Here is a 23,892-nt window from a genome sequence, read left to right as displayed (position 1 = left end):
TAGGGCACAACCAATTCCTTCTGGTTTATTTCATTGTAACTTTTCTAAAAGTGACGTATTCTCTGTTCACTCAACTAAGACTTGCCTAGGGCCCCCTCATCTTGCTTCTTTATTCCTGTAACTCCTTCATCAGTCATCACCTTAATTGCCTATCGCCCTCCTCTGTTAGGTACCTCAAGCAGCTGCTAAGATCTTCCTCTTTTCCTGTCATGCTGACTGTATCTAAAATATTTTCATTCCCTCCTTACCCTATTTTTCACTGCTGTTTCCAACTTCTTGTTCTCAGCCTCAAGACCCTTCATGTTTCAGTCCACACATCCACTCCCCATTTATTTGTCCTTGCTGCTCTTGAGTTGCCAGGCTCAATCATTCCTGCTTTAGTAGTCCCACAACCAGTTGCCCTTTACTCATGGGAACTCTTCTCTCCATCTGGTCCCACTTTTGCCATGACTCCTATAGAAAATCAGGCAACTAATATCTCATCTTGGATAAAAGAACAATATATTTCTCCTGATCTGGAACCATCAAGTCTTGTCTAATACAAATTTGTGCAATCCTATAAATTTACCCTGATACCATCATCTTCCTTCTGTCACAGTCACTTGTGACTTGTTTTTAATTCAGTTGTAAGTGCTTCATAAAAGGGACCATGTCTTCAAGTAGCACCCAGCACAATAGAACCCCATCCTTGCAGGGGCCTTTCAGTGCTATCACAGTCCAGGTTGAACCTCTCTAGTCTGATACTCAGTCATCTGGCATGATTCTAGTTAGCTAGATATCCACTTATCATGGGTGTGGTCAAGTTTCCTGTGGTCCCATGAAGTTTGTTTGCAGCCACCTGTCCTGGCTGTCAATGTTCTGTGCTGTTATTTAGCTGTAATTTACCCTTAAATGTCTTCTAAGAGACTATTAAGCAGAGGAAATGTCTTGGTAATGCTGCTAGACAGTATTGACTTACTGTAGTCTGGCAAATTCTCTTGTTCAGCACTGGTCAGGTGTCAGACTGGAGAGGCTCAACTTGTATAAATAATGTGTTTTACTACTTTGAAGAAATTAGTATAGATTTTTAAAGTTATGTGGGTTTTTTTGAGGGAAAGCAGAAATCAAACACTTTGGGAGCATATTGTATCAGGGACAATATTCCTTGGGGAAAAAAAACACTGAAGAAGTTACAATGCAGAGTTGATAGACAGCAGAGCTGTGATTTGTTTCTGTATTTTCACCTACTTGGCAACAGGAATTACTGTGCGGTGTGGAGTGGTAGAGGGGATGTGGCAGAACTTGACATTCAGCAGATTTATCAGTGCTGTGATACACTTACACTCATTAGGGAATCCAGTGCACTGAGTATGAGAAGTCAACAGTTTAATGTTCATATCTTCAGACAAATTGGTTCCTTTCTGGATCTTCTCAGTTGAGAATGAGTTGATGTAAAACTTGCAAGTCATGGGAAAACTGGAGGAAATTAGTCTTTAGGAAAGGCATTTAGCTTGCAGTACGGTATGTAGCACAGATGCAGAACACCATGTGTTAAGCATATTGGATGGCCAAGAGCATTAAACCTTTATTATTGACCCAGGACTAAAAGTAAAGTTTAAATATATTGTAACCGTGCAGTTTATAGTGGGGGTAAAAAGACTATTTTTTGCAGACAAAGGATGTAATAGATGCAATCTCTCAGGACCCCAGAAAAGCATTTTGCATGGTACCACATTAGAAATTCAGATACAGATGATTGGGATTGGTATGAGAATTGTGAAGTAAATAAGGAAGTGGCTAAAGGAGAGATTATATGAATTATGCTGAAAGGAGAATTTCATGCAAGAAATTACTATGGGAATTTGTCCGGGGTCAGTCTTGGCATGGCTCTTCCTTAATATTTTCATTAATGGCCTTGTCATAAAAAGTAGGAGTATGGTAATTCAGTTTGCTGGTGACACAAGTTAGAAGGTATCATCAGTATAGAGGTTCTTTGGAATATTACCCAAAAAGAATGGGATCATCTTGAGAACTGGAATAATAGAACTGGGATGAAATTTAATGCTACAAAGGGCACCATCATGTTATATAGGGATTAATAACCGGAAAAAAAAAATCTGCTGTAAAGTAGAAAAGTTACCAGTAGGACATAACAAAACAGGAGGAAGACCTAGGTGTATTTATTAGTTGATCACAGGCTTAGTACGAGCCACCAGTATGGTATGGCATGATGGCAGCAAAAAATGCAAATGCAAATCTAGGAGAGTAGAGAGGAAGAAGTACAAATGCCATCTTATGAGGCACTGGTAAGAGACTTCACCTGGAATACTGTATACAGTTCTGATCACCCAGGTTCAAGGAAAAAACTGTGCAAAGAGGAGCTACTAGGATGATCGGGGGAATGAAAGCCCTGTCTAATGAAAAGAGAATAGAAGAGCTTGGCTTATTTAGTTTAGCAGAATAAAGGCTGAGAGGAAAATGATTCCCCCTCTTTAACTATATTGGGGCAGGGAGGATGAACACAAGGTAGGAAAAAGAGCCATTTAAGCTAAAGGACAATGTTGGCACAAGAGAAAAACGCAAAGAAATTGCCCATGAATAAGTGCAGGCTGGAAATTAGAAAATGGTTCCTAACAATTGGAGGAATGAGGTGATGGAACAGTCTCCCAGTAGGATTGAGTGGAGGTGATCTGACTAATTTTATTAGTGGGCTTCCTAAAAAGTATGCATGATATTATATATCAGGGATATGTGAAATAGCAGAGAACTGGACTTTGTAACCAAACAGCTCCCTGCCAGTCCCATGTTTCTGATCAGTGCTACAATAACCAAAATTTGCCTGGACAACAAAGTTGAGGCAAACAAAACTTGTTTTTCAGTAAGCGATATCCCTTCAGTAGCTCTCTGCATGACTGCCTATTTTCCGTTTCCCTTACAGCATCACAAGGGTCTTATTTCAATTAACTTTACTATTCTGTTAAGAGGAAAGGAGAAGGAAAAACTGCTTCTAATCTATTTGTCCAGACAATCAGGGACTGAAAGTTGTTACCATCTGGTGGCTGTTCATGGCTTATGTAAAATAAATTGGTGGTGTCAATACAGTTCCTAATGGATAGGTGTTCACATCTCTAAACTACATGGATGCGGAGACCTAACTAATCTCTGCTGTCTAGAGATGATCCCTTGGGTCAAAATTGAGGCATTCTGATGGTGCAGTGATGGAGAAATTTGTGCTGTTGCTGTCTGCAGTGCACTTGTTCTTTTAAAAAAAAAAAAAAAAAAAAAAAAGTTTCATTCGCCAGAGCTTTCAATTAGACCATTATCAAGAACTAGATGATGAAAAAGAGAGAGAAGTCAAACTGTTGCTGTGAAATCTGCATGCTGGATTTTACTATTCCAAACTCTCAAAAGCCAGGTAATGTCTGCTGAAATGAAATTAACATAATGGTCTCAACTCTTTCTTACCCTCCTCACGAATACCGCTCCTTGAAGACAATTACACTTCTGATAATTAATAGATGACCGCTAGCTAGTACTTTCAGAAGTTAAACTATGAAACCCTGTAATCAACCAGTTGTCAGAATTAAAAATGAAACAGGACTGTGTTTTTAAAAAAGGAGCAAGCTGATCCTCTGCCATATCCCCTGTCTGGGTAACTTACGGGTTGACATTGTACAGAACTAGGGTTGCTTTTTTTTTTTTTTTTTTATCCCCAGTGTGTTATACTCTCAGAATTCAGAAAACAGTGCAGCTGTTCAGCGGCTGGTGGATATAGTTAACAATACCTGAGAGAGTCATTTTATCAACAGCTACATATTCTTCTACTTAGTAAAATTTTGCATTCTTCTTGGGCTTTGCAGTGCTGAAATTTGATGACCATTAGGGACAGGTGAACCTGGGTATTTTCTTAAGGTATCAGTAATTGGAAGGAGTGAAGCTTCCTATGTGCTGAGTAGACATTGTCTGCTCTATGCAATTGTCTTCTCTATGCAATTGTCTGATACTATTTTCCTTCAAATTCAAATATGTATAGAGGCTTCACATTTTCAACAGTGTTATCAACCTGTCCACAACAATCACCCATGTGAAGGTAAGAGACTTTCAACCAAAATGTCTTTAGTGGAGGGGCAGGGTGCATACACTTGCCACCATGATACTTGATTTACAGTACAGCCCTTGTGGGAAATTAATGGATGTGAAATGTACAGGTTTCAGTAAATGCAGAGAAAATTAGTCTAAAGATACTACACTCTCCCCTCCCCTGCCTCCAGTACCACCTGGAACTCTTCTTCCTATGGAATGTGGGTGCCAGCAGGGGAGTGGGCAGTTGGCCAATGCTGTCTTATTGGGTTGTGGGTTCCTGTGATGTCAGTGAATCTGTTGTTTGACATTTGGTCATAGTCGCTTGATGCTTCAGACAGTTGAGGGACAACAGAACCCACAAGGCCACCAAGCGTCAGTGATACTCATGCTCGTTGAAATCAGGTCGGTCCTTCTTTCTTGCCACCTTCCATGGAATAGTTCTTCCTATAAGATTTTATCAGCAATTTCTAATCAGCAGGCAGCTTGGAAACAGTCCAAGAGGCTCAGATTTCAGAAGTGAAGTAGAGGGAAAAGTGTGATCAGTCATGGGAGGTGTTGATGGTTTCTACGCAGAGTTGCGATGCGGAGTCAGTGATTGGTTGGGGAGGCGGCAGGGTGTGGGGATTGGGTAATAGAGTACATTGTGCTAGAAGAAGATTGTCGGGGGTTGTAATGGAAGAATTTTGAGGAACATACTTTGGAACAAGTCACCCGATATTTGTAGCCCTAGTTTTCTCATCCTCTATTTCTGCAGAGTCCAGTATTCTTTCTGTTTGCACATGTGGCAAACTGGACACTGTGGTGTAGCGAAGTGGCTCATTAGAGCTGCACACAAGCAGAGACGCATGGTGGGACAAGTGCATGGTGGGAGCGGCAGTGGTGGTTCCTTCTGTGGCTCTGGTGGCCCCATGCTGCTCACCTTGCGGCTCCAGGTGTGGCAGTGGTGGCTTCAGCCATGGGGCAGCTCATGCACCTCCAGTGAGTCACCCTTAGCTTAAGGGGCAGGGAGGAGCCTTCAGGTGGGGGCATGAGCACCTGGCTCAGGTAGGTGCGGGGGGGAATAGGCACCTAGATCTTGGGGTGGGGAGACTGGCAACTGTTAGCATTCTTTTGGACACGACTACTCTATTTTTCTCTCTGGAGGGTTGTAGTTCACACTTACTGCATTATCTTTGTGCTTGAATGAGAGCTCCCTGTGATAGGCAACATTTCTGTATTATCTGTAAAGCATCCAGAAATATAATGGATATTGTGGATAAATAATATTAGGACAAGTGACTGTGAGAATTGTCTCCCAACAGTAGATGCTCAAATTTAGAAGCTGCATATGAACACTCTCACCTGATTATTTTTCAAGTAAAACCTAAAATCCTCATAACTGTATTGTGATTAGGGGGATAATTTTCTCCAGCTTTGATAGCATTGTATCCTTGCAGATGAAAATATTAGTTATTTAACTGAGACAAATGGCTCCCATGTATGAAATGTACTAATATATTTTTCTTTTTGAGAGTGAATCACCAAACTCGCCTACAAATTATATTTATACATTTTGCACATATATTTATTTTCCTTTAGGTAAAGAGATGCCTATGCAAAAGCCTCCAGGTTCCCTTACACACTACTAACAATCACATTTAAATCTCAACTATAATAAAATGATCGATTCAACAGAAACTCAACTAGCCATCTGCCTCCAAAAATTTCTTTCTTGCATTCTGTCATCTAGGCAACATACTCTAAGCGGTCTTCAAAAGCCTCGTAAACAAATGCCTTTTGAGACGTGCCCAATAGGTCACCAAAATATGGACTATTTTAGACCAAGGTGGAAGGAAATTCCAGAGTCCTAGCACCCCACCAGTCAACCCCTCTGTATAAGAGCAGACCCTCTTAAATGACCTACTGACTGGAACTGTGACAATATAACACTGGGAGATAGTGGTGATTCCTCAAGTTGGCTGATTCTTTTCCAAAAAAGCCCCAACTGGCCTGTATTATGTGTCCATTTTTCCAATCTGGGGCGTTGTTTTATTTTTAAGAGACAGGTTGAAGGTCATTTAAGAGATCTTGGGGAGAGCTCTACAGCATTTCCTTAGAAAGTATATATGTCCTTCTTTTCTTCAAACCAGCCTTATCAGCTATATTTGTTTTCATTAAATGGCTCAAGTAGGCCATTTTAAGACTTTGAGGTATAACCAATATCTTTAAGTCCAAATGGATGGTGCAAGCAGATGAGGCATGCCTTTCTCTGTTATTTCCAGAGATTATCAGTGCTTCCTTAAGGCAGAGCAATTGCCAGCACACTTCAGCCAAGCGGGGCCCAACAGTTAAGAAGCTGTCACAGGGGAAAAAAATGGAAAAACTGACATCAGGTGGCAGTCAGCCCCTAAAATAAAGCAACAGGCAGTGAAGCGGAGGTCTTCTTTTGAGACAATAGTGTGAGATTAAAGTTACAAAGCTTCTTTACAAGCATTATTTTGTTCTTTTGAAAGGAGTTAATATTTTAAGTGTCTTGTTATGTGGTTTATGAGTGTAACGAGTCTCTTTACATTAAGCTTTCTCGGAAAAAAAAAAAAAAAAAGAGAGAACTTAATTTTATTGTCTGAATGTTACCAGATTGGGACAAATCTTCATGAAACCTTATCATTTTTTTGTTTTAAACACTGACTAAGAATTGTTACTTAGCAACTTTCATAAACCACATTTGTTTTTGAGACACTAAACATATGCCGAAAGTATATTTTAGAAATATAATTTACCTAGTTACAGTAGGGTTTTTTAAAGACATAATGCCATTTCTAGGTCTAAATGTATGAGGTTTGAAAAAAAAAAAAAACTGTTGATTCGTTTCCAAGAAAGCCACAACTTGCCTGCATTATGCATCTGTTTTTCCAATCTGGGCGTGTGTTTTATTTTTTAAGAGGCAGGTTGATGGTTACTTGAGAGAGCTTTTTTTGTCTTGGGGATAGCTCCACAGCATTCCCTTAGTGGGTATGTATGTTCTCTTTTTGCTTCAAACTAGCCATATCTGCTATATTTCTTTTCATTAAGTTAAATATCGTTTTTCATCTTTTAATTGCCCTTTCTGCTTTCACTTTTATGTGATTTTCCCTTCTTGCTATAAACATAAGCCATTTTTCCAGTTTTATAGGGCCCCAATTCTGTAAATTGACATGATCGTATGAGTCTGAGGGATGTCAGTGAGATTAGTCCCATGCTTAAAATGAAGAATATGTGTTAGTGTCAGAGCCTACATGATTGCTTGTGGCCAATGGGGTCACTTTATCTCCTCAGACACTGACTGGGAGCAATTTAAACAAAGAAAATTGTTGGTCAGATCCTCAGCTGGTTTAAACGACCATGGCTGCTTTATATCAGTTTAGAAGAGTGGTCACCAGACTCAGGGGTGTGCCCTCTGTTCTAGGGGGGCATGGAGGAATGTTGGGAGGCATGCAGCAGGGCCCAGGCCCCACTCTGCCCCTAACTCCAGCCCCATCCACAGCTCCACTTTGCCTCCTGCTCTGCCCCCATCCCAGCTCTACTCTCATTCCCTCTCCACCTCCTTGCCAGCTCTACCTCCAGCCCTAGGTCCTCCTGCAATCTGAGTTCTGCCCCCATTTCTGCCTTCAGCCTTATCTGTATATGTCCAGGTATAGCTGCAGCTCCGCTTTTCCCTTTCCCAAATTCTGCCCTCCATTCTCTCTTCACCTCTGCCCTAGCCACAGCCCATCACTTATCCTCAGTTTAGTCTCCATCTCTGCCTTCAACCTAGGCTGATCTGGTGAGCCAACTCTGTGGTAATGGAGTTGGGGGGAGACATGGACAGATTCCATTATTGGAGAGGAGATGACCAGACAAAGTTTGGGTGTAGGAGCTAGCCATGGATATTTATGTCTAAAAGCAAAGCCAAATTAAACCTAATGTGTGTTTTGTAATGATCTTCATAGTGGTGGGGTTTTTGCCTATATTGATTTTAGTGGCAGGGGTAGAGTATATACAATCCTCTCTTCTAGGATTTTATTGATAAACTATCCAAAGCTATAACTCTACCATGTTCCCGTGAGAAACATCATCTGCTTTCTGTACAATTTAAAGTTTCAAAGGGTTCGGAATTGTCTTAGATTGTTTAATTAAGAAAAGGGCACAATTAGATAATGTGAATAACTCAGATTCCAGAGTGGGAGTAGCATAACTCCATAAACCACAAGAAGGAGAAATTTACTGGTGCAGTTCTTCAGAGATTTTCCTTTATATCCTGTACTCTTTTGATTTCTGTTCTTTGTTTGAGATGTGTAGTCTTCTGTTCTTCCCTCTAATTTACAGATCTTAACACTGCTTGCAAAGCAGACAAATGTTGAAATGTATCTGAAAGACACAAAACACGAATTGCTTGTAGTTGTCAAAAAAACCTGTTTTAAAAAATCATACCATTGTGTTAATACAGCTAAAATATTGTCAGGTCTTATAAAGAGTTTTAATTTTGTTTATATAGAGGAAATAAGAGACAGGTTATGGTACGCACTGATAGGCAGCTGTATAATAAAAATGGAAGCTAAACAAAATAGGTCCTGTTGAGGAAGCCTTGAGAAATCTGTTTAACAGAATCTAGGAGCCTAATTTTGCAGCTTTTACTGTCTTGGGGCGAAAATCATCCCAGGTGTAGGGAACCATTTTTTGGGTTGGGGGCCACTGACTCACAGAAAAATCAGTGAGTGGGGGCCACATAAAAGTGAAAAGGGGGGAAAAAAACCCTCCAAACCTCGCTGATGTCTCCCCTGATTGAGAAGCAGAAAAGACACCTCACTCCCCTGGCATCCAGTCCCATGCGGCAGGTGGGAGGCAAAGGACCAAACTTCAGGGCTTCCTCCAGGAGCAATGCAGGAGAGGGCTGAGGGTGGGGGTCTGAGTGGAGAGAGAGAGCATGACAGTGATGCAGGGGATGCTTACCTTGTACAGCTCCCCAAGGGTGTACATGGCTCTGCACTTCCCAGGCACCACTCCAAGCTGCGCCCATTGGCCGTGATGCTCTTGTCCCAGCTGGAGAGTGAAGAAACAGCAGTGCACAGGCCATCTCCCCCCCTGGCTGGATTTGGCCTGGCTTGCCTTGATCCACCAGCCTGCAAGGCTGGGGCTCCTCACCTTCACAGTGGGGATCCAGCACTCATGCTGCAGCCACACAGGGGGTGCCCCAGGACTGGCGTGCCAGTGCAGGCTCCCCAGTGTGAAAAGGATTAGCTCTGAGTCTCATGGCCCAGATCCAGGCAAGCTGCAGGACATATCCAGCCCATGAGCTGTAGATTTGTCGCCCCTGACCTAATGCTTCAGATTAGCACTTGGTTGAGATTTAAATTGCATACAGGCCTTCTGTCTGGTCCTCTGCATGTAGGTGAAGCTGGTAAGGGGGAACTGGTGAACATTTATTCACCCACATAGTCACATTAACTCCAACACATTTCTCTGTGGCTTCAAAACATTAGTTTACCTGTAGGTGAGTCAGAGATACAACACCAAGACCTATGTCTTTTATTTGCCAGGAGAGTGCCTTACTATTGTGGCAGTGAGCACTTTAGAAATGCCTAAAATGCAGGCGGACTGAGGCTTAAAGATTTTGGTAAGCATTACTTAGTATATGGTACAGCACATATCCCAGCAATGGTGGGCAAAAGTGAAGTAATATGGAAGAAATCAGAAATGGCTAATCCGTCTGCCTGTAGTGTCACTGACTGACTTTAGCTTTAAGCTACAGCATTGCCAAGTACTGTATATACAATAAAGACATTAAATCAAAATGTATTGATAATGTGCAGCCAATGACATAACTAACTTCCTTTCTTTTTATGTAACAAATCCTGTTCAAAAACTGACAAAAATCATCCAAGCAGCTCTTGTCAAGAAACTAGGGTAGCCTCGATGGAGATCTGTATGTAAATAGTAATTTAACAAGCTGGTTAAATTTTCTGAGTCGTTATTGCAAGAATAAGATCTGTAATAAATATGACAAGTTATCTATAGTGGACATATCCAACAAGCACACATACTTAAGTAACCTGAACATCTAAAGAGCTTAAAATGCTACTTTTGCTAGCACTGGAATTCATTAGGTGGGATTCAGTTCAGAAGTGCCACAATCAGTTTTCCAAAGCTTCTCTCTGGGGGTTCATCTATACTAAGTGGAAGATCTCCTGGAATTCGATTTTGAGTGTCTGGTGAAGACACAGCAAAATCAATCTCTCTGGGGTCAGCAGTTGCCCCTGTACTTCATGCTATTGACACAAGAGTATAGAGACTAGGTCCTCACTAAGGAAATAAGTCATTTCCAATACGTGGGTTCTAGCTACCCAAATGCAGTAGCTAGAATTGCATACCTGAAATCAATTTATTTCCCCAGTATAGACTTCAACTGGGACTTCATTAGTGTAACCATACATCCTGCTTTGGCTGAGACAGTCCCTTTTTTAGGCCCTGTCCCATCCTGAGTTTTTTGACATCCTGTTTGCTCTTGCCAATTGATCATTACCAGTCCCCAGGCACCAGGGGTGCTCAGATTAGTCCCAATTGTGAGGGGGACCTAAGGGTGGCCTCGTGTGGATGGGTGGCTGGGAGGGCTTGGGTCCACCCCACACTCGGAGTGGAGGAGACAGCTTGGACTGCCCTATGGGTGCCCTCTTTTGGGGAAAATACGGTCACCCTACTTTTCATGAAGAAAACAACAGAGGCCATCAAGCATGAGTTAGTGCAACCCTTCTAGGGATTGAAGACATGTCAGTGTTACCTTGTGGTGAATGACATCAAAGGCTGCTGTCGTGTCCATAAACAATCAACAAAGATACTTTGGGAATCAATAGTAAAACTCCCATTGATTTCAGTGATAGAGCGAGACTTATGGGCTGCCTCCACACTACAGTGATCTTTCAAAAGATGATTGTCCAGAAGACCACATCCACACACCAAAAAAAAAAATCAGCTCAAAAGAGCAATATGCTCTTTTGAAAGAGAGAGTCTACACAGCCCCCCGCTCTTTTGAAAGAACAGGCCAAGGATTGAAAAATCCAGTGCCACAAGGACTGCTCTTTTGAAAAAAGGGCCCACGGGGCATCTACGCATGCTTTCTTCTGAAAGAATATTGTGGAAGAAGACACTGTTCCTCAGCTGGGAGAGGAAGACGTCCTGCAGAATAAGTGCCACGTTCTTTCAAAGGGAATTCGAAAGAGCGCATTTTGTATGTGAACACTCCGCTTGCTCTTTCAGAAGCTGGCCTAATTTTCCAGAAGGACTGGCTAGTGTAGACACAGCCATGCTGAGATCTTTGGAAAATCACTCCTTTTATCCTCTGTGATCACTAAGAATTAATCATTAACCACAACCAGAGAATTTTCTGGCCAATACCCAAGCCTAAAAAATGATTGACGGGATTGAGGTGCCCTGAAGTTTTCAGATACTACCAGAGTGCTTAACTGTCCAACTGATCTTTCACCACCCGTCCCCAGAAAGAAAAATTAGATATACCTCAATATTAGCAAGATTTCTCAGAATAGCATTAGTTGAAACTTCTGTAAGAATAACTGTCTCTCTTGTAAGAGAGCATCAGTATCCTTCTACCTTTTTGTGTTTAAAACTCTGACGTCATAAATACGTAAGACAGATAGCAGTTGCAGTAGTCCTTTTTCAACTAAAATTATGCTTTCCTTTTGCCAGTGTTGCTTTCCAAGAAGTATAATTAATATAATCCATAGAGTAACTTATATTTAAGCATGGGTTTGTAGAGAATTGCAAATATTAAAAATTATTAATCTGAGTGAGTCCCCAAATATTTGCCCCAGTTCCCTTGTTGTATTTCTCAGCAAATATTTAAAAGCTATGTGAATTCTTGTTAGATGAGATTTCTTTGGTGAAGAAAACATTACGATATATTGAATGAAGAATTTAAACTTAACACCCACACCATCTGTGGTTACTGAAGTTCCATTGTACTTTTGGCCACAAAAGGCGTGATAGCCATAGTCTTGGTCAAATTCCAGTTTAGGTAATTTTATTCTGCCTCCGCAGATTGCACCGATAGATTCATTTGGATAACATTCTTATTCACGGCTGCTTACCCTCAACCTGTTTTTGTAACCTTGCTGTGCAGTGTTACATACTTGCTACATTACATGTTAGAGGTCACTGAATATCAGTGGTCATTGAAGTGATCCCTGTCTAGTTTATATGATGTGTAAACTGTGAGCCACATTGGGATCTGTTGTGCATGAGAGGCATTGTAAGAGTGTGAAATTCTGATTTGCTGTTTCAGTGCATTTTTCCTGCTGAACAAACTGGCTGATTACCAAAGTGATTTGTTTTCATAGGAGAATATGCTCCTTCAGACCCCTTATGTGCTTCTGGGTTTTTTACTTTTAAAATACTGGTGTCAATTTAGTGCTTATTTAAGATGAAAAAAACCTTAGACACAGAAGTCTTTTATTCATCCACTGAGCATGTACAGCATGTGTAGCAACCAGTGGCAGATTAACATTACCGTCTGCACTTGAAAATACAGGATCCCTCTGCCTATAGAGGGCTTCTGAGTCCTGACTGCTAGGTATGGAGGCAGCCTGCAAACACATACATCTGTGCTGAAAGTAAGCTGGTCAAATCTGTTAACTCTGATTTGCAATCTACTGAACAACTTTCTATCATTCCCTTTTAATTTTCGTAAAACAGAGTGCCAGTGAGGGAGTACTCAGTAATAATCCCCTCAGCCATCCAGCCATCTCCTGCTGTTTGACCCCATAGTAAAGATAAAGGGACAAATCTATCCTGTGTTACATTTGTGCATCCCACTGGCAATAGCAGAGAATCAACTCCAGTTTAACACCGCAGACAACGGTGAAAATGCCGAGGCGCATCAGTTTTACTCTGAAATTCAGTTAGATGTAAGATGTCTTCTGTACTGTGATTTCGATGAAATACACTTCATTTTATGCAGCAGGAATTTTAATACAAGCAGTGTTGCTTTCTCCCTATGTTGACTTCATTCCTCAGGGTGTGCCTACACTAGGAACTAACGTCAAAGTTAATTTGACGTTAGGCACTATATCAAAGTAGCCAGCAGAGAGTCTACACACACTTACCTTACTTTGAAGTAGGGAGCCCAACTTCGAAGTCCTTAGTCCATTCCCAGAATGGAGTAGTGCCCTGCTTCAAAGTTTAACTTCGAAGCGGGGTGTGTGTAGACACTCAAGCTTGAAGTTGTTTACTTCGAAGTAAGCAACTTCAAAATTATTTTTGTAGTGTAGAAACAGCCTCAGTGTCAGAAGGATCATAGCCCCTGCATTAATATTAAAGTGTTTCGAACTCATACTTCAGAAAATTCAAATGTTTGTCATCCTTTAATGAAAATTACGCTGGGTGTCAGTCTGCAAAGAATTAGAAGTTCAGGGACTGATCAACAACTAGTGCAAATCAGCTTCACTCCATTAATTTTAGTGGCCTCTGAGTGATTTATATGGGAAGACAATCTGGCCAATGGAATTAACTAATTAAAAAGCAGTTTGACTTTAATTTAGAATCGGTGATTTTAAGAACAGTTTTCTTAACATGTGGTGTTTATCTGGAGTGAATTAAGGCTGTTCATGTAGTAGGATGTGCATGTCTGTAGATCTGCTTTACAAGTTATAAGGAACTTGGGAGCTCACTTTCTTTGGATTATATTGAGGCCAATTCCAATACAACCAGAAACCAGTCTCAGAGGAGCTCTGTATGCACGTAATATCAAGGTAAGTCCTTAAATCTGAGAAGTCACAAGCAGAAAATACCTGCCATCCTAATTCATGCACCCCTGCAATTACAGGGTATGGTCCTGAGACAGGCCAATATTCAACTAATCCCTGTAGATGTGGCTGGTGTTGGTCTTCTGACAGGCTGAGGACTGTGTGGACAAACTCCTCACTTTCCCAGTTCCCATACTTACTTTCCTCCCTCCAGTGGTGGATGATTCCCAGGAACATATTCCTCAGGGTCCCGTTCCAGAGCTGCTGTCCCACAGTCAAGCTCATCTCAGATGCATGGGACTTCAGCTGGGGAGCCCATCTAGAGGACACCAGGACCCAGGGTATGTGGTCCCTGGATGAAGTGGGCCTGCACATCAGTGTCAAAGAACTCAGAGCAGTACAGTTCACCTACAAGGCATTCTGGCCCCACCTCACAGGCAGGGCAGTCAGAATCCTCACAAACAACATGGCCTCAATGATATATATCAGCAGACAAAGAGGAGCCAACTCCACAGCACTTTGACAGAAGGCCCTCATGCTCTAGCTCATAATATCGACCAGGAGGCTTATCACCTCCATGGAGCCCTGAACTCCCTCACAGACTACTTGAACAGAGACTTCTCAACAGAAGTGGATGCTGGATATGGAGGTCTCCTATTCGGTCTTCCAGAAGTGGGGTACTCCCCAGATGAACCTGTTCACTCCTAGGCAGAAGCACCACTGCCTTCTGCTCTGCTCCAGACAGGATGTGGGTACGGTCTCCTCTTAGACACTTTCCTCTTGCCCTGAGTGGGAGATCTGCTTTACATGTTTCTCCCTTTCCCCTTCCTCATCCCTGCTTATCGGCAAGGTCCTACAGAAAATCAAGGAGGACAGGGCCATGGTAGCTCTGGCATGACCCCCTCAGCATTGGTTCAGAAGCCTGTTGAGCTTGCCAGTACTTTCCTCATGATCACTGCCTCTCCACCCAGACCTCTTGTCCAAGGACCACGGCCATTTCATTCATCCCAACCTTGCATCCCTGTACTTCATGGTGTGTATGCTGCATGTCTCAACCCAGAAGAACAGGCATGCTTGGAGGGCATTCGCCACAGTCTCTTCAAAAGCAGAAACCTCCACATTGAAAGGGAAAGGTTTTCACGTTGGCAGCAGACTGTGGCAATCCACCAGTGAAGACCCTGATCCAATTAATCCTACATTACGTACTTCATTTGAAGGACCAGAGGGTCGGTGCACTTTGTGGCCGATTTTGTCTTCCATCCCTCAGTGCAGGGCCTCACAGTTTTCTCTCATGACACGTTGGGCAGGTCTCAGATGTCTTCTTCACTTGGTCAGACCCCCATTTCTACCATGGAATTTGAACTTCTGAACTTCAGGCCTCGACTTCACAGCTGCCATATTTGATCTTCCATAAGGACAATCTCCAGCTCCATCCACATTCAGCTTTCCTACTGCAAGTGGCATCAGCCTTCCATTGGAGCCATGACAGTTTCCTGCTTGATTTCTGTCCCAAACCCCATTCCTGCACTTGTTAGATATGTGACAGGCCCTGGCTTTTTACCTGGGCAGGGCTGGACAGATCTGGAAATCCCCCAGTTATTCATCTCCACAGTTCCTCTGAGGGGGTCGGACAGTCTCTACTCAAACAATTTCAAACTGGATCACTTTGAGTATCCATGTTTGCTACGACCTGGCTGGCATTCCCCTGCCACCGACTGTGCAGGTGCACTCTACTATAGCATAGGCTTCGGTGGTGGAATTCCTGGCACATGTGCCCATCCAGGATATTTGTCGGACAGCTGTGTGGTCATCTGTGCACCCCTTCCCCCCACATTTTGCCATTGTCTCCCAGACTGGAGACAGTGCTGGATTCAGCAGGGCAGTCCTGCAGCCTTCTCATTCCTGACTCCTACCTACCTCTGAATGAATCTGCTGGTAGCCACCTATTGTGGAATGGACATGAGCAAACGCTCAAAGAAGTGCTCAGAGCTGGTGTTCTTCAAGAGGTATCACTCATGTTCATTCCACACCCCACCCTCCTTTTCCCTCTGTTGGTGTTTCTGACAAGCATCTCTTGTACTGCACTAGAGAGGCACCACTACAGGAGTTCACTAGAGGTGCACAGAGGAAAAACTACCAGCACCAGCATGCACACCTATTGTGGAACAGACATGAGCAATGCATCTCAAAACTGTTACTGCTTTAGTGCAGTGTAATGCTCATTGCAGGCTCTATAACTTATTGGTGCTGGAAAAATGATTGGAGACCAAGAGCTGGGAAGCTCCTAAATGGTAAACTAGGAATTATGCATAATTTATTTTAATTATCTCATTACACTCTGTCTTAATTAAGTATGCAAAGGCGTGAAGGTGTTGGGCTCAGTATTTTGCAGCATCCTGCTTTCATTCACAAATGAACACAGTTTAGCGTGTTTGTAACACAAGGGGAATTTACTTCGATTTACAAAATTCCTGATGTAATAACTTTAAATTGGTAAATACTCAGAAGCACAACCAATTCTAGTGGGTGTCTGCATGTTATGAAGAATGTCAGTCATAGTCTTGCACTTTCCTTTTTTATGACCTTAAACTGTGTCACTTTATATATTTTCCCCTTTCCTGTCTCTCACAGGCTCGAATTTTTAGAATGAACTGAAGTAGCAGCTGGTTTGAAATTTGAAAAAATAAAATTGCAGCTGCTGAGTCCATGAAGAACAAGCTGGCTTTTCACTTCATCAACTGTATATATGTACAGTGTGATTATCTGCTTACAGTTGCAGGAGTATGACTTTATTTTATTGTTCCCACAGATGAGCACCATGCCAGGACTTCCCACAAGGCCTTGCTTCTATGACATTGACCTTGATCCACTCACAGAGCAAGTAAAAGGATTGTTTTGAGAGAAGTGCCCAAGTTCAGGTGGGTTATGTGTAACAATGTTGGACTGTTTTCTGTCTTGCTTGAAGAAACTAATAATTATTTCCAGGAATAAGAAATTAGTAGAGGCTTTGTGACTGATACATCAGGGAATAGGTATAGAGGTTTGGGAATATTAGTTTCTTTATTACATCATATTGTACAAATATTTCACTCATTTAATACCTGGTACCATGTCCCCAATTGCTATATATTGGCTTGACCCAGTGGCTTTAATGGAGATGTCAGACTAGACCAGGTGAGCATCTCACCTTCCACAGTGGGACACAATCAACAGGGCTTCTGAAATCATCTCTAATAGGTGTGTCTGGTCTAGCCTTGCATAGTGCTTCTGGTGGTGAGTCCCTTCCACAGTATCATTGGATTTTCTCAATAGTTTTTCCCGAAAAAAATATGACCCATCATAAACCTATTATTACTCTGTTCTGTTCTCTTAACTAGAGATTAATTGATCCCGGTCCTCTCATCATATTACATTGTATTTGACAGAGATAAGGTGAGAGATGCAATCTCTTTTTATTGGGCCAACTTCTGTTGGTGAGAGGGGACAAGTATTCGGCCTCCATCCAGCTCTTCCTCTGGTGTAGGAAAGGTAATTAGCTACCTGATGTCACAGCTCCCTGATGACTTTTCACAGACATAAGGAGTTCTGCAGTGTTCGAAAGCAAGTCTCTTTTACCAACAGAAGTTGGGCCAATAAAAGCACTTACCTCTCCCACCTTGTCTGTCTCATACTGGGACCAGCATAGCTACAACATCAGTGCAAACAGTACATCTATCACATGTGTTTCAAAACTTTTTTCCCTTCCATTTGTTTTTCACTTTTCTAATCCAACTCTCTTCATTTTTCCTTAGAAGGTGCATTTTCCAAGTCCATCATCCTTTTTACTCTAAACTTGTCCATCTTTTGAAATGGAAGTGGTCACCAAAAATTAATTCAGTACTCCAGCTGAGGCCTCGAACATGCCAAGTCGTCCAGAAGAATTGCCTTCCTTTAGCTCTAATAACCCTACATAAAATCAGCTAATAGAGAATAGCCTATAGTTTAAACAATCCCTTAGTTTTGTTAAAGTTCCTTATGCCCAAAAGAGAAGAAAGCTTTCCTTTTGCTAAATATATTTTCAAGAACCATAGTCAGAGGAGAAACTGTGAAGGACTTTGTTTAGTTAAAAAGGAAATGCCAGTACATTAAACTCTAATCAGGTTCTTGTGAATCATATGCATCCCAGCATATCTAGTAAGGCTATAAATACTTTGTGGATCTGCTGGTAATATCAACCGCATGAGGAGAGAACCCTGTGAGTTTGAGTCCTGAACAAATTTTGACCATAATATGTTGAAAAATATGGCCTACGTTTTTGAGCTTCGGTACCTACCATTAGACACCTAATATGCATTCTGTTTTTCCGCACTGCTGTGGATACACAGGTCTCGTTAACGCCAATGAAAGCAGTGTGTGCTCAGCACTTCCAGAAAAGACTGAGACCCTTGGGTCTTTGCGCATCTTCCCTTCACTCCAAATTGTTGAGATCTGACTAAGAAGTTTCTTAGAATTTTTAAAGACCTGGGAGAAATAATGATAGATCCAAGTACATGGAAATAAGCGAAATATCACAATTTAAAACCAAAAAAACCCTCTCCCCAATTTTTATATCTTTTTCTCACCACCAATTATATGTGCTGTCATAAACTGACTTGTATTATTCAAGAATCATTCTCATCAGTCGTTTTTCACTCATGAGACAGGCCTCGGCACTAAAGCAGCCTGCCCTAGGGCAGACAGAATGCACTGAGGTATGTGCGGGTGTGTTCGTGTGATGACAAATATGGTAATTTTCTGTTACTTGATTGAAACTCTTTTGCTGTGTTCATAGCATAGAACATAAATTTTACAGTAATATTCTATTTTGCCAGCAAAGATGTGGCAATTGTAAAGTATTCAGAGATTAGTCCAAGAACTACAGCTGTTTCATTACAAACACATATACCTAGCTGAGAACAATTGTGCTAATGACCATTCTGTATCCCATTCTGCACAGTGGTTAACCTCAGCAGGTTTTCTGAAAATATTCAAGCAGTCAAAGTTTGTGTCTTTTGTGTGCCTTGCTAATACTAAGCTAAGCTTTGGACTTGGTTGTTCTAGCCTTCTTGTCTATACTATGAATAAAGCTGGTGATAGTTCTCTCAAGAGTCAGCAAAATACCACAAGCTATGGTGCGTACTCTGCTATAGCTTGGAGTTTGTATGAATTTTTAGGGTATATTCTAACCAAAAATATAACTTAAAAAAAGGTCAGAGTTGAAAATATTTTTCAATTGAATGCAGCCAACACTCAAGGAACATCTTTGCACTTTCTTTGCAAAACGTACCATGCACTATTAAAAAAAATGACCCAAGCCTTTAAAAAATGGGCAATGGGCATTCAAGGGAATCAACTAATTCCCCAGTATCATATGATTCTTCATTGCTCTTTTTTGCCTCACCCAAACATCACTGCTTAATGCGATACTTAACAGGGAAAGGTTGACAATTCTCTCTCAGCAGAGATTCTATAACAAGTGTCTGCCCTCACTATCAAGAGTCTTAGGGAGACCAGCCAGTGGTACTGGGCTAGGTAGAGACAGTTGTGCCATCTGGAGGAAATTAAAAAAAAACAAAGCTGTTGAGTTTTATTTATGCTCTGGATCTGAAAGGATTTGAGAACCAGACCCATCCTGGGAAAGAGAAGGCTATAGGAATCCCATGCTATGGGTGACAAGCCCTTTTTGCTTTCTTTTGGCCCTGCCCTCTGAACCTAGATGTAATATCCACCCTCTTCTTTACCAGTTACCAGATTTCTATTCTGTCATTGTCCTTGAGCTGTTGGGAACAGGCAAAGCCCCAGCTTTCAGTCATGTTCTTGCATATTACACTTCCTTCCAGGCATTAGGTGAAGCAGGATGCTTTTCAGCCAAAAAAGAACGAATACTGTGACACTTCTGCCGCTTTTCTAAAGAGCTGTTAACCTTGGTCATCTCATGCAAGGCACATCAGACACAGAAGGAAGCACAAAACAGGAGACTACAACTGCCTGATGGCAAGAATAGAAAACTATTTGAGAGGAGTTTTAGCCTCTATTCATTGAGACATAGTCACCTAGAGAGGATGTTCTTGAACTTTCACGTTCTTTTATCTTTTTTTTTTCTCATTCTTCCCCTTCCCTTTCTTTCCACCCTTACCTTTATTCCCAATCCTGCCTGTAAGGCAACAGGAGTTGAGAGGACTATAGAAGAAACTGGTTTTTTGCCACAAGGAGAGGAGAAGCAAATCCATCAAATACCTAGCAACACCATACACAGACAATGTGACAGTACTGTGAAGAAATTACCCAGTTTACCTTTATCAGTGAATATGGAAAAACCTTTGAATATGGGAAGGGATAGAACATTTTCCTGTACTTGAAGCACTCTTAAGAAAACAGAAGACTCTAAAATCTGTGTATACAAATCCAAATTGTTAGAATTGTTCATTGATTTTACATCTGAATATTACTGTATTGCTAACCTTTGCTGTGTGTACAATCTTTCTATATTGCTTCTCTGAGGGGAGATGGAGAATTAGGGACAAGAACATGAGAAGTAAAGATTGAGGGATTCCATGGGGTCTTTTATAGTCTTTCTACCTTCTGATCCTCTGCATGTACTTGTCATGCTTGTGCCTTTCTGTTGCCTGCATAACTCCTTGAGAATACATTGTAGAGTCATCTGCTCTCTTTGTTAGTACATCGTATGCATTAATTACGGCCTGTGTAGCAAACATTGTCTCACTTCCATGGCCTGTTCTTATTTTTTTTATCTGTTATTCTCTAGAAATTTTACTCCTTGGAAAGTCAGTCATGTCTTATTCAGATTTTTAATACCATTGAATGAAATCCTAGCCCTGCTGAGTGGAATAGTTGGCATTAACTTCAGAGGGCCTGAGACTTCATCCTCTTATCTAAGCCTTTTTTAATAACATTTCCACATAGTGATAACTATGGTGACTCTTGATTACACCCCTCCTAAATCCTTCCTAATTCTTCACTAGAATCCCTGTAATATAACTCCACAAATATATTTGTATGAATTTCTGAAAACCCTGCCTAGCTTTTCACTATAGGCTCGCGTATATTTAAAGATGGAAACAGGTGACACAAAGCAAATCAACGGCAGGCCTCATCCCTTCAAATAACCCATCTTCTTTATCCCCCATAAACGCTATCCAGCACAGTGGTGGGCAGGCTGCGTGTGGCCCACTGGGGCTCCACCTGCAGCCCCCAGATTCCCTGGCTGCCTCCTTCCCGACGTGCCTCTCGCACACTTCCCATGACTCCCCCTCCCTCCCAGGGCTTGCAGAGCCATGAATCACCTGAGTTGTGCTCCATCCCAGAACTGGGACAGCCGTGAAACAGGTGAGTCGTGCTGGGGAGGGAAGAGCAGGAGCGGGTATGTACAGGCTTCCAGTGCATGACAGGCATATGGGGAGACGGTGGCCTGAGGGGCTGCAGGTGAAGCCCCAGCGCCCCACGGGCTGCTGCGGCCCACTGAAGTGAAGGAGGATCACTCGTGCGGCCCACCCTCTGATCTAGCACAATAGGATACAATTCCAAAATGGGATATTAGATGCTACTTTATCTAAGATTATAACTCAGTACTTCACTTGTGATCCTGCTGGCCCCTCTGTTACATTGCCATGAGCTGTGATTTATTGTGCTGTTGATATGTTCCAGATTTGTTTGTTTTTCTAATTGCTCTTTGATGTTGGGTTTGAGATTTTAATTATTTATATGCTCTTTGCCCCAGATCTGTTTGCTGGAGACTTTCTGCCCATATAAACTGGTTGGGATTATACTTAATCTTTACTGCTAGTGAATCATTTGTGTTTTTCCCCCTGGAAAGGTGATTAAAAGTTTATCTGAAAACCACAAATGTTTATATTGTTTTAGTTTCTTGATCAGTTCTTGCTGAAAATGCATCTTGGGTTTTTTTTTATTACCTTAACAAAACTGTTCCAGAATTTTGTGGACTAAGTTTAAGTCAATGGTGCTCTTTATTGTAAAATATGAACCCTTCCAGAGCTCATAATAGTGCTTGCGTGTATGGGAATTTTGTGTTTTACTTCCAATGAGGATACACAAACATTTGTGTTAAGTGAAAATAGGTTATTCATAGCATTTGGTATAGTTAATATTTTATCTAATTTTGCTCAGGACAAAAACTTCTACCCCGGAACATTTGTAGAACCTCTTGTTATACTTCTATTTTTGTTTCTTTATTCTTGTTTCTTCAGACAGTGAAACTTACTACAGCAATTCTTTTCTTCTTTTGCAGAATTCTGAAAATACCAACTGCTACTTCACCATTTCCTGCAATAAGAGAATTGAGTGAATTTGAAGCTAGCCTGTTATGTGTCTCTGGAGCACTATATAAAGATAAACCAAAGAACAAAAATATTTTTCTTCATCCCATTTTTATGACAAAAACCAAAAGATTGTTACAAACTAATTTATTTTTGGTTTAGTGCAGAAAAATCTTTTACTGTGCTTATTGGTACATGTATTACTGAAATTTGTTTTGTTGATAAAAAGGTGTGAAGACACAGGTCAAATTTCACATGCCACAATTTTGTAGTTTTTATTTGAGCTTCTAACAAAAAAAATTCCCTCATCAATGGCCATTTAAAAATTAACATAAACAGGATTATACTGTCGGATAGTCTGTTGCACTTGAAGGGTACAGTTCAGCTGCTAGCATTCAAGAGCTGAAACCACACAGAAATTAGCTTCACGTGTCTGAGTTATCAGTTAAGTGTTGCCATGGGCACTGCTGGGGAACACTCAAATTTCAAATGAGCAGACTGCTGAAGAATAACAAACAAGAGGGTTTCAATATAGAAGTGGGGAAACACTTACATGGTACATCCCATAGTCTTAGAGTCTTTTCATCTTTCAGAGATGCTGTTACCAGCTTTATGATGTTTTTGGTCCGTTTTGTTCAGTATCTTGGTTATAAATCCCAAATGTCAACAAGCTTTGTTTCTTTTTAAAATCGACTGTCTAAGGAGATAGTAAGGGTGTCTTAGTTGCCAGCTTTTTGAAAAAATCAACTTCTAACCTTGTTTCCCAGTGAAATGGGTTATTGTCATTATTCAGTGCACAACTGAGGGTCTTTTAATTTTAAAGAAAAGGAGGAGCAAAAACTGTAGACCTTGTTGGCGTAATAATTTTGGTGCGAGGGGCACTCCAAGAATTTGGTAAGGGGTCAAGGGCTGCAGTCTTCCATGATATTAATGGAGGAGGTGCTGAGTCTGGGATGGAGGGTAGGTGCAGAAGGGAGCTCGGGATAGGGAGATGGGGTGCAGGAGGGGATTGGGATCTAGGAGAAAGTTTGCATGAAGGAGGGGTTGTGACCTGGGACAGGGGCCTGGGATGCAGGAGGGGATGCAGGGCTTTAGGGTGTGAACTAGGGCAGTAGGGTGTTGTGATCTGGGACAGAGAACTAGGGTGCAGGGTCTGGGAAGGAACATCGGGGCAGTGTGTGTTTGGGTTATAGAAAAGGATGGGAGGGGTTGGGCTGCCACAGGCAGGCTCTGGCTGGGAGACACTTACCTGGGTGATTCCTTGTCAACAGCAAAGTTGGTTCCCTACCTCCCATGCCCCAGCAGGCTGCTAAGAGCAGGCAGCTGCAGGAACATGTAACTCTGTGAACAGCTACAAGCCCGAGGGAAGCAATGAGTGTACTTCAAGCACTGCCTGCTCTTCAGACAGGCAGCTGCCATCGGCCGGAAACCAGCCAACCAGCTGTTCACATGTGAACAGGGCCCTGCAGCTAGTTTTTCTGAGGAGTGGGCGGGTGGTAGGGCAGGCAGAGAGCCTGGCTAAGGCTCCCTCTGCACCTGCAGACTGGATCCAATGGTTTAATGGGCTGAATCCAGCCCCTGGGCCATATTTTGCCCTCCCTGATGGGCTGCTGTTGCATTTACAGTCAGCAAGTGGTAGTGCTAGTGAAAACTAGTCATTCTTACTTTGAGGTATGTATTCCCATGCTCCAGGAGGTATATGCCTGATCAGAACCCTAATCAGTCTTTTTTTAAAGGCTCATTTATTTAATTTTCTCAACATTTCTGTA

At 41.8% G+C, this 23,892-nt stretch overlaps 1 protein-coding gene across 5 annotated transcripts in view; it reads left to right on the top strand.

Annotated features, from left to right (window-relative positions):
• The window catches only part of MTHFD1L (methylenetetrahydrofolate dehydrogenase (NADP+ dependent) 1 like), a 233,799-nt gene extending 210,832 nt beyond the window's left edge, over positions 1 to 22,967 (top strand). Inside the window, exons 25-26 of one of the 5 annotated variants that reach the window (XM_074990392.1) lie at positions 16,621 to 16,729; positions 22,096 to 22,967. In XM_074990392.1, coding sequence (XP_074846493.1) covers positions 16,621 to 16,710 — 90 coding nt within the window. In that variant the 3' untranslated portion in view covers positions 16,711 to 16,729; positions 22,096 to 22,967. Of the gene's footprint in view, positions 1 to 16,620; positions 16,730 to 18,493; positions 18,513 to 19,990; positions 22,040 to 22,095 lie in introns of those variants that run through there. The other 4 variants (XM_074990388.1, XM_074990391.1, XM_074990389.1 and 1 more) reach the window with 4 other exon arrangements.
• Positions 22,968 to 23,892: the final 925 nt, after the last annotated feature.

This window comes from Carettochelys insculpta, chromosome 3 (assembly GCF_033958435.1).
Source record: "Carettochelys insculpta isolate YL-2023 chromosome 3, ASM3395843v1, whole genome shotgun sequence".
Classification (NCBI taxonomy): domain Eukaryota; kingdom Metazoa; phylum Chordata; order Testudines; family Carettochelyidae; genus Carettochelys; species Carettochelys insculpta.
The sequence above is the reverse complement of the archived record's forward strand: the minus strand, read 5'-3'. Positions and strand labels throughout refer to the sequence as shown.